At 42.6% G+C, this 11,110-nt stretch overlaps 1 protein-coding gene across 5 annotated transcripts; it reads right to left on the bottom strand.

The window, feature by feature from the left end:
* Window positions 1–953: 953 nt before the first annotated feature.
* LOC147898522 (BTB/POZ domain-containing protein) lies at window positions 954–8,496 on the bottom strand. Of its 5 annotated transcripts, none has more exons than XM_087379443.1 (10): window positions 8,361–8,496; window positions 8,153–8,270; window positions 5,315–5,837; window positions 4,925–5,058; window positions 4,333–4,781; window positions 2,975–4,123; window positions 2,697–2,843; window positions 1,933–2,568; window positions 1,723–1,795; window positions 954–1,470 (listed from the first exon to the last, which is right to left on the bottom strand). In XM_087379443.1, the coding sequence occupies exons 1-8, from the start codon at window positions 8,474–8,476 to the stop codon at window positions 2,124–2,126; spliced, it is 3,081 nt and encodes a 1,026-aa protein (XP_087235569.1). In that variant the 5' UTR covers window positions 8,477–8,496; the 3' UTR covers window positions 954–1,470; window positions 1,723–1,795; window positions 1,933–2,123. The 5 variants fall into 5 exon arrangements, with proteins under 5 accessions (XP_087235569.1, XP_087235571.1, XP_087235568.1 ...); XM_087379445.1 differs by having other exon boundaries at window positions 954–1,452; XM_087379442.1 differs by having other exon boundaries at window positions 954–1,795.
* Window positions 8,497–11,110: the final 2,614 nt, after the last annotated feature.

Below are 11,110 nucleotides of genomic sequence, written 5' to 3'. Positions count from 1 at the left end.
ATTGTCCCAACATTGTAGTGCCTGGGTTACCTAGGTATGCAAGAGATTGTTTAAAAAGAGATTGGTTAGACTTAATATCCCATATGCAAATCATAAAATCACGAGGTAGCCTTGCTTCCCTCTCAAGCGCAAAGGGATGTGGATATCGTTGTTCTAACGTTGTCATGGTTCCATGCTCTAAGTCTACACACATATCAACAGTGGAAGATACAAAGGCCAAACTCATCTACAAAAGATAGTAATGTGACTTGAACGTGAGAGAGAGAGAGAGAGAGAGAGAGAGAGTAACCTTGTGTCCCATCATGATTTGAGACTTGCAAAGGCCCTTCATAGGTGAATTTGGAAAGAGAAGCTAATGACTAAGTTATTTGGGAGAGCTGCTCTCAATGAAGATCAACTGATTAGGAGGTTGGGTAACGACAACATTACATAGATGGATCTAAAGATGATGATGCAGATACACCTTCCTACCACCATACTTCTATAAAGTGGCCAAAACAAGGACCAGGGAAACATGTCATTGCACATCCTCAACAAAAAACTCAAATACACAACTTGAACATAAGATGGTTACAATCATGACGTGACTAACGACTTAGGTGGTCAGACCTCCCAAGAGTGTGTTATCTAGTGTTGATATATGAGATGCATAGCATGGTGACATAACGTTTTAATTCCTACATTCTCACATGGCACGTACATTTGAATGCCTTTCCATACACCATACGGACTCCTCTAGCTAACAATTCCTATTGCAGAAATTGCTAGATGGGAAAAAGAAAACAACTTCAAGGCATCAAATGCAGAAGGCAGAAAATTGCTAGATGGGATAAAGAAACCAACATGCAAAAGGTTGAAATTTAACAGTTTAAGTGAAAAGACACCAAATTATAGTCAATCTAGCAGCAAGATTTTCACACTACATCAATATGCACAATGTGTCAATTGAAATTTTAAAAAATGGTTTACACCTTGAAAAGTCTCACATATGACTGATTCCCATGTCGTGAATCATATCAGGCCAGACCACCAGTATGAGCTTCCTATAAGACAAAATCTATTGTATCTTCCCAGCACACCTGAGCCTTCAATCATCCTTGCCCACAATGTAAACTTGCTCTAGCTATATGATTGATGGGAAGAGACCTTGATCAACTTTTTAGCCTCTGGCCTCCTGGATTGAAGTGGGAGAATTACCAACCCAAAATAAAGGGGAATACGGGGGCTCATCATCCGCCTTGTCAGATCCTCGTCGCGAAAGAGTGATCAGCCATGAAGAATTTCCTTCCCTGTGCAAAAAACCATAGTGTAGTCAAAGTCCATGGGGATCAGCAGCCAGACATTTACCTTTGTCAAAAAGCCCAATCGGGTTCTCACCGAAGAGTAAAAAGACTTGCAAAGCCCCACAGCACAGCACACTCTAGCACGGCCCAACCAATGAGGCAATCAGTGCTGTTCCAAGACAAACACCTACCAAATCAGAACAATAACATGGTCAGTGACATTAAAACCATATTAATACAGACTGGAGAAATTCCAAGTTTATCATTTTGTCAATTAGCTTGAACTGCTAATATTTTAGTCATTTTGCATCCTTGCTTTAAGCCTGGAAATGAATCCTGTGTAAATACATGCAAGAATATGCTTGGCAAACTCATTTTTAAATAAGGACCAAAACAAGTTTTTCCACAGTTCAAATCACAGGAGGAGGTCACCACTTACTCTGAAACAGGACCCATCATCCAATGGTGCACTCCAAAGGCAGTGGCAGCTCATATCAAGCCAAGCACAAGATCTAAAACAACCACACCAGCAACCTCAGATCAATGAACGACAGCTTTCAGAAAGCCAAAGTGTAAAAATCCCAAATTTCCAGTATACAAAAAGCCAATCTCAGCTGGCAAACAGCTTTTCAATACTTATTGCACGTACCCGCAGTGGAATATATACTTGCTAAAGAGTGAGAGCCTCTAATAAGTAATAGGTGCCTCAAGCTGTCCAAAAATATGAACACTATACTTGCTGCTTCCATTTCATGTGCAAGTAATGTCTATGGTGGCATCACAGTTTTCACACATGCTGCAGGATCTGATAAATCATTGCAATGAATTGGCAGGGTCTGATTACCCATTGCCATGTATTGACATCCTCACATATGCAGCCCGAATCATATCTACCAAAGAGTCCTCCAATACATCCAGGTCACCACTATCACGCATTCTTGGATAGTCGAAGGAAATGCACTCTGCTACTACCTCGACAAATGCCCATTGCTCACAATTTGCAGAAAAACTCATTATTTCTGGACCCAAATGGATGCTATTTTTTAGCTGACTTCGAACAACATATAGGCATTGCTCCTTCAAGTCTTCCAGCAGCCACTGCTCAGCGAGCTGGGCTATCTCCACGTAGGATTTTAAGTATTTCACTTGCTCTTCTCTATCTAAGGAAGACCAGATGCAACCTGCCTCAGGAAGTTGTATCCGTGGCAAGCTCAAGGAATATAAATAATGCAAAAACGTTTTTGAAGATTCCACACTTAAAGGTATCTTGATGACCTTCAAGACACTGCATATGATAAGTATCACGACATAAAATCAACGTACAATCAGAGAAAAAGACTTCTTTAAATAACTTCCTTGGAATACCAGAATCATGGCACCCTTGCAGGTGAAGCATAGCAGTCTATCACGAACCTGTCTTGCATGCCTGATCGAAACAGTCCTTCAAAATAGCTACACTGTGAAGATAATATTGCACGGTGTGCATGTAGATGGCTTATATCTCCCTTGGTTGCAATGCAACCTGCTTGAACTCCATCTTTATCTTCTAATGATATGTCCCTAATAAAATGTCATGTGAGATTGCATTGAATGAAGCACAGATTGTATGTCTTTGATAGTCTATGAAAGGCACACAAAGAGATGGCACCAAAAAACTTCGACTAGAAAGTACAGTTAGATAGAAGACTTACGAAAAACTACAGCCAATGCTGCCTAGAGCAGGGGTAAAATCAGAAGTATCAGGACGACTTCCCCAAATTGGTGTCTTCCTTTGAAGCAATCTGGAAAATGTCTCCACATGGCATCGTTTTGCAATTAACTTTACGTCCGACACCAGCTGCTCCTCAACAAGTACAAAACCATTGTAAATGAACTCTAGCACAGCCTTTATCGATGCTTCACGTATGCGAGCAGAGAGACGTAACTGGACTCGTTCACATGTGGCCACTGTTCCTGTCGATGCCATGTACACATCAGAACTGGAAGGTAATAGATCTCGACACTTGGTCGCAATAATCACCTTATGTGCATACATGCGACCACCATCAGCAAAGACCAATTCAACATCAGCTGATGAAGCATCATTGAATATTTTTGACAGCTGTCTTCTATGAGAAGGAAACCCATATGCTCCACAGCAGGCAAGACAGGCTGATGCCCACCAGCGCAAACCCGCATCTGCACTTGTAGAACCAGCCAAAAGGAGGAGATGGCTCTCTATTTCATCGTCTGGCATGCTATCCCAATCCCAATTTTTTGCAAACCTCTTCTTCAAAGATATATTCATAGCTTTGGCAGTGTCAGATCCGTGAGCCAGACTTGCAAATGCCCACAGGGAGAAAAACAAGATAGGGTCATGCCCTTCCCATATATTAACACGACTCCAGCAACAAGTGGCTGTATAAAAAGGCGTGTATAAACATTTTGTAGCAGCAGTTGTTACAGGCACAAGACTTGTTAGAGGATGTGCTCTTATAGCTTTAACCAATACTTCAAGCACACCTTCTTTAACTAACTGGTGACGACAATGCTCTGAATTAGACAAAGAACCTACAGCCATCAAGCTCATAACAGTGATCATGTCTTCAGAAGCTGCTGCAGTGCTGAATGTCAGCGAAAGCTTATTGACAAAAGATGGCAACCAATTATAACCATGCTGCTGAAGGGCTTGCTCAAGACCATGCTTGGTGACACTTGCCAGGTAGGGTGATGGAGAAAACAGAAGAAGAAGCACAGCCTTGCAAATTGAAACCCCTCCCAACTCTGTATGACTGGCACCTGGGAAATTATTTAAATCTGCTGAAGAACCCCTCCTGTCCACCACTTTCAGCAGAATTGCACTAACAGATAACAAATTAAAGAGCCCCATTAATTCAACTTAGCAAATACACAACTGAATACAAATATCGCAAAAATGACAGGAACAAAGCTATAGTTTGTGGAAATTTTGTACTAGTGCCTAATGGACTCAGGGAGACCCTTTCACAGACATTTTTTAGGCAGACACAATGAAAGAGAAAGTGTGAAGGGGTATGGAACATGGGCCTACCATGCAAAACTAGTTATTATAGAAAATGCGACAGCTTGCTGCTTTGTTCTCGTGAGTCTTTCCTCTGCAAATGCCTGAGCATGGGTAGCAAGCCAGCCCAGGACATCCCAAAGAACAGGTCCAAGCATCGGATGATTCTTTATTGACTTGCAGTTGAACTCTATGTGGTCACTCGTGGCTACAATGTTTTGTGCCCCAGTATCATACAAATGCAGCAACAAATCACATAGGACTCCACCAAACCCAGCCCTCCAAAAAGATGCATGATGCTTGCCTGGAAAGCGAAGTAGTTCGCAAGCTGCATGAGCAGCTTCTAAAACCAGAATTTTAACATCAGGAGGCCACCTTTTGTTCAGGACAGGCAACCCTTCAGCAATCGCCTCACTGGTGTTCCTACAAATAATGTCTGACTGTGATGAGCTGATGGAAGTGGTCAGAGTAGGCGATCTCTGTATATGACAATCTGAGTGTTAAGATGGCATTCAAGTACTTCAGCAGCAATGGTCTATGGAAATTTGGTAAAAAGAACTTGCACCTCGTGCAATGCCAAAACATGATGACAATTGCAACAACAATAAGTTTGAGATCATACACTCAAGGAAGCAAGAAAGCGGAATGCCTCAATCCGAATATCAATGCTTTTCGATGGGTTGGTGTTGCCCACCAAACAATCCCATATGCCTTCATTGTCTTGAATCTGCATTAAAGCAAGCCCTCCACACAGGGCTAAAACAATGAATACGTCAATTGAAAGGTACAAAATCAAGACACAAGGGCTACAACAATGAATACATCAATTCCTACAAAATCAAGACACAAGAACATTTTACAACTGTATAAGATATCATCACATATCTTTCAAGCTATGCACTCAACAATAATCCAAGTTTACCAAATACCCCTTTGAAATCCATTGGGAAAGTTGTTATCAGAAAGGGCTTAATTACCTACAGCAGTACATAGCCAGAAAAGGCTTAATTACCTAGAGCAGTACATAGCCTCAAGGCAGCACATGAAACTGCTTGATTTGAATTTGAACATTGCAATAAGATAGATGTTCGGAGTTGGAGACTGTGTCCCACACTTAATCTTGATGCTGGCCAACGCCAAAGGATAGCAGTAAGCAAATCTGCTATGGCCACATATACGGAACCACCTTCTCCATTGCATTTGCTATGCTTTTGCACCTGACTCGCCAAAATGTTGAGCACATCAGCATCCTTTAGCATCTTCCATAAATCGTCCTCACTTATGCCACTTCTCGGCTTCGATACATCAATAATGATTCGTAAAGCTATAGCACATGAAGCCACAGTACTGCTTCTTGGGCAACAAAACAAGTGAACAAGAGGAGCCACCAGCCCATGAATCCCAAACCCAAGGGCCGAATTTTTGCAGGCCATAACTAGAGCAGCCGCCGCTTCTGCAGCTGCAGTATATACTTGCTCCACTTGAGCCATGAGCAACCCCTCCAAAGCAGAAACAACATCCTCTAGCAAGTTTCTCTGTCCAAAATCAAACACTATCAATTGGCAGGAAGATTTTTATGCCCCCCCCCCCCCCCAAAAAAAAAGCACACACATGAAAAAAAGTCTTCTAAAGCACAGAGATTTCGCGAGTCGGCAGTGTCTAATAATTAGACATTAAGAAAAAATGATTCATGCCCGAATTTTCACTTGCGCATGTAAATAAATGATTGAGTTTAGGAAAAAAAAAATTGACTTGTACTTGTCAATGAATGCACATTTTCTTATGTGAATAAAGAGTAGTTATAAAAGATATTGCTTCATTTGCGTGTGGAAAAGGATGAACGATTAAGAAAGACTTGAGTATACATGCTCATGTGGACACAGTTACGGTATTCTTGCCTACTTTGCCACCAACAAACAATTATTTCCTCAATGCATGCACGTCCGTGGAGTGTGCATGTGTGTGAGCATATGCATATGCATATACAATCACAAACGTAGCAGTGAGGTGGCACATAAGTATCCTGGGCAAATAAATTTGACAAGTACTGTTTGATTACTACTCACTATTCATATCAATCCAAGCCTTTGCACATCATTCCCTCACCATAACAAGTGGCCACTATATTCAAACCCAACTTGAGATGAGCCCAAAAGCAGATGAGGACGAATTTTAGCATGACAACCGAGCTGTACAGCAATGGCATGCCCTTTGGCAACTATTAACGTTGGCTAATTTACAAACGAACACAAATATACTCATCAAGGATAAATACATTTGCATATAAACAATGATCAGATTGAGACGATAACAAACTTGTAGGGACAAATCCTTGAGGTTGAGTAACTGTTGTGTACTACAAAAGCCGACAAAGAGAGGACCGATCATGAAATTAAAGAGCCAATTGGCATTTTCACGAAGACTTTTACCTCAGATTTGGAGAGAAACCTTTTGTATTGGGGCCCTGGAGCCCCATCAAGCTATTGCTTGCAAGCAAGCTATGATGGTGAACCAAGTTTTGCTAGCAATTACTTGATACCTTGCAACTTGATGGTGCTTGGTAGCTTTCTACGGGTGGGGTCTGACTACACATGCGGATTGTGGTCAAAGGGAGGATTGGGCAACATTGATTGAAAAATGCAAAGCTAAGCCGTATTAATCAGCTACGATCTCACTTCAAGCTCCATGCCCTAGTAGATTTTTTTACGGCATGAGGCACAAGCGGACTTGCGACTCTCCCATATATAAATGTTTTATGAGGCCCCCCTTATACGAAGGATTCACCGATGATCAAGAGGTTTCACACATCAAGATTTAGGGAGATATGTTGGGAGCCACAAGTATGTCCCACGGACACAATGGACAACAACCAACCAAGTCAAGACCATGCCTACACAATTGCCTACAAATGAGAGGCTCCACGGTCCATCGCACTTGGGAGAAGTAGCTTGCTGAGATTGACAATGTCTTCCTCAAACACATTGTCATGGGCAATTCTGTTAGGCTCCCTTTGTGAGTGAGATGTGATGAGAACCCCCTTGCCCCCAAGCGCCCCACTCTTTATGGGGGATGGAGGCACCCTACTACTAAAGCCCTCTAGTTGGCAGCAACTATGCAAAGAGAAGCCTGTTGTCTAGAAGATACCCTGCTAGAGGGTCAGAGTGGTTGCTTGATAGGGGAAGCATTAGGTCACCACACTAACCTTACGTTTGGTACCATTCGCATCTGCCATCTTTGGATGTGGGAGGGACGCCCACTTCAAGAGATGCACTTGAAACCCTGTGAGTGGTCTTCACATGCCTAACACCAAAGCCAATATCCTTCTCCTACACCACTACATTAGTAAGCCACTCCAACTAGCTACAAGTACAAAAGGAATATATAAAAGCCCTAGTGTAGGACAGCCCTAGGGGAGGATTAACTGTTATACGCTAGTTAATGTATAACTGTCCTATCTGAAAGTACCAAATAGTGCTAAACAGTACTATAGTACTCTTGGCAATAGGTTTTGGATATTATTTTAGAAAGAGGATTAACTGTGCAAGTTAGGATACGTGGCCCATTTCGACACGAATATTCAAGTTTGCATGTCTTTAGCTACCTCCTCTTAATATTCTTGTACGCTGATTTTAGCCGGTGTACATGGAAGTATTGGAAGATGGAATTAGAAATGTCAGAACGTTCCCTTGTTTTGCACACACCGATTGCCAAAGTCTTGAGAAAAGTACAATAGTCATCAATCTGTCTAATCCCTCAGCGACCACATCATTGACGTATGATCTAGCCGAGGGCACAGTCGGCGTACAGAACCGCGATCCAAGTCTTAAAATGGCAGATTATAGGGACTTACGTCCACCGAATTTAAGCTGGATTTGGAAGCGTTGACAAACGCGAGGATTGCACGAGCAGCCTGCCCTTGCACTTCGGCGTCGGTGTTCCACCATCGCTTGCGTCTACCATCATCCCATCTGGAAAGAGAGGACGAAACGATACTGAGAAACGGGAATGGGAAACAAAGAGGGAACGGGTTGGGAAAAGCGATTGGGAAAGAGGAGTACGCGGATGACGGGGGGCGTAGACCGAGGCTGAGAGCTTTCCGGAGGCGGTCGTGGTGAAGAGGAGGGTCTCCAGCTCCTCCACCTCTGCATTTTCCTGCACCATGCGAGGTCCTCATCCTTCTCCTTCTCTCAGCTCTCTCGCTCTTTTTAGGCAGGTAGCATTGTGAATGAAAAGGAATTCTAGCTTATGGTTGTGCCACGTGTCTACTTTATAAACCTTGGGTTTACACTCGGTTCCCATTTGTTGTGTCTCCTTCCCTCTTCCCAAGGACAGAGATATATATATATATATACGGGCCTATAAAATTGTCACCTTCTTCTCTCACAAGCTATCTCTAGTCATCGCCATAGCCACGAACCTCCAAGCAATCACCATGTCACCTTGCCTTCAGCCTAATCTACAGCTTTCCACCATTGCTTCTTGTTCCTCCCAGATTTTCCTCTTTCTCTGTTTCTTGCCAGCATCTGTTTTCGTATGCTCCATCAATTGCAACGGTTTCTTGTCCCTGATAACCAATCTCTTTGATAGGATTGGAGATCTTGCTCGAAGGGGGTTTCGGCTTGTGTTGCTGGTTTGAAGCTGAAGCAATTGGAATTGGCTAAACCGGATGACATTTTCTACCCTAACAATCTAATACTGGCAAGCATCTTTGAAACATCAAATCCTCCACCCAAATTCACGACGAGCTCCAGCTCTTCATTGTGGCTGCAAGATCTTGTCTCACTTTATCATGACGTCGGTGTCAAGCCTTTGTCACAATGTGCAAGCATAGCAGGTAGTTCAGCAGCAGCAGCAGTAGTGCGGCAGCAGATGCATAAGGCCAGATTGGCAAGGGTATGTACAAGGCCATCTCGGGCTATCTGGCCAATCCTGCTTACAAGCTCTTGACGAGACGAGGCACAAGTTGATGCTACCACTGAACAGTCTCGATGAGTACGAGGTGGATGAGTCCATGCAAGCGACTTTCACGTTGTTACCACCATATTCCTCCAATGTGAGGAGCGGCAACATTGTGCAAGAGGCAGTTCAAGTAAAGCAAAGCATGATGATGGTGCATTGGGAGAAGAGACAGAGAAAGATACTATGGCTGAGGAAGGAGAAGGTGCAGTCTCTGGCCTTTCGAAAGCAAAGGAGCATCGTCCCTCTGTGATTTAGAGAAGCTTTCACCACCACCCTCTTGCACGCTTGGAATGCCATTTAATTCGGATGTCGAAGACAATGCCAAGCTTGACATTGAGGCATCCACTTGGGTTGCTTTGACGGCAATTACATCCCTTGATTCAGTCCGGCATTCGCTTCACCAAATTGTTTCACAGATCTCCACCATCTTTCTCGCCCTACTTTGGATCTCAAGATTTCTGTGGCTGTGCATATTGTTGATGGACTTTCCCATCGAGCAGCTCTTGAGCAACTCTATATCCACATCAACCTCTCGAGGGTGTGAAGTTGAATGAGCAGCAGATCTTCCGACGCTCTTTCCCAATCCATCAAGCTCTCACTTTTTCCCGCCTTGCCTTTGTGTGCATCTTGGAGCCATTCGTCTAGAAGCTGCAAACCCTCGAGTTTTAGAAAGCATGTGAGGCAATCAGACTGTTCATGGCAACAATGATATTCACAAACTTTGTTCTTCCCAACACAACATCCATTTATTTTCTCACGCTGTCATTCCGATCATACTCCTTTAGACACAATAGCCTACCGACACTTGTTGAATTGCTCACAGTCATGCAAACATCGTAGATGAACCCGTTGCATTGAATTTCATGATCTTATACTTGTAGATACAAAATCGGACGGATCATCAGATGTTATCTCAATAGATATCAAAGGACAAAATGTGACAACTGAGATACTCAATCAAGAAAGGTTGTCATCACTGAGCTCATGTGACATTTCTACCATCTCTTCTGACATATGCAAAACTAAAAAAGGCAATTTGGAGAAGTTTTCATTGGGTTCCAAGAGGAGAGTAATTTAGAAGTGAAAACTAATGAGCAGCAATAGTGAGGACTACTGCAAGGCAACCTTGTGACTGAAGGAACAGAGAGGGAAACTTTGCAAGCTTAGTTCCGAAATCCTGTAGAAAGATTCCAACGTCTAGCCTTGATACTAGTCTCTTCTCGCTTCTTGACTCTACGAACAAGGTAGATACAATATGGTTGTCTGTGGGTAACTCTGTGTAATTTTGTTCTGTCATGCAACAAAGCAACATCTTAATCCTAGTAATTGTGATGAGGAGAGTGCAACAAGATGTAAGTTCAAAAGTTTGCTAAAGTAAATTGCTACCCATTCATAAAGCAACTAATTCCCATTGTTCCATCGAAAATCAAAATTTTGTGCAATCTCTATGCACAGTGTACCAGAGGTATGGCAATGAAAGAATTCATAAAGCAGCAAACGTCCATTGTTCAAAGAAAAATCAAAATTTCTGTGCAATCTTTGCACACATAAAAATAGAGGTATGGCACTAAAAGAAGATTCCTTAACATTTTGATACACACAAACTCAATTATGTTCATCAATATTTTTTTGTCATTGCTTATGTTTGATCAATTGATCTCATGCGCCCCACAATAAATCTCACTCAATGTAGCCCTCACCCAATGGATCTCATCATACAGGCTTTCAAGAGGACAAAAGCATTCATTCCTCACAAGCCCACTCTTATGGTGCCCGTCTAACCTAGGTGTGGGAAAGCTCCTCCTCATTCCTAGCTCCTCTTCTACAAGCTTGAAACCATACAAAGTCA

The sequence above is a fragment of the Dipteris shenzhenensis genome, chromosome 9 (genome assembly GCF_047967505.1).
Source record: "Dipteris shenzhenensis isolate YYH24624 ecotype China chromosome 9, Dip_SZ_1.0, whole genome shotgun sequence".
NCBI classification, from domain to species: domain Eukaryota; kingdom Viridiplantae; phylum Streptophyta; class Polypodiopsida; order Gleicheniales; family Dipteridaceae; genus Dipteris; species Dipteris shenzhenensis.
This window is presented reverse-complemented; position numbering and strand designations above follow the sequence as displayed.

Bases quoted from the DNA above. Each gene is read 5' to 3' on its own strand.
- LOC147898522 (XM_087379442.1), bottom strand. From the start codon at position 8,476: ATGAGGACCTCGCATGGTGCAGGAAAATGCAGAGGTGGAGGAGCTGGA. The intron at 2,844-2,974 runs GTAAGTCTTCTA...ACATTTTATTAG, and splicing joins AGCATTGGCTGTAGTTTTTC to GGACATATCATTAGAAGATA. The intron at 2,569-2,696 runs GTTCGTGATAGA...TATCATATGCAG, and splicing joins CGATCAGGCATGCAAGACAG to TGTCTTGAAGGTCATCAAGA.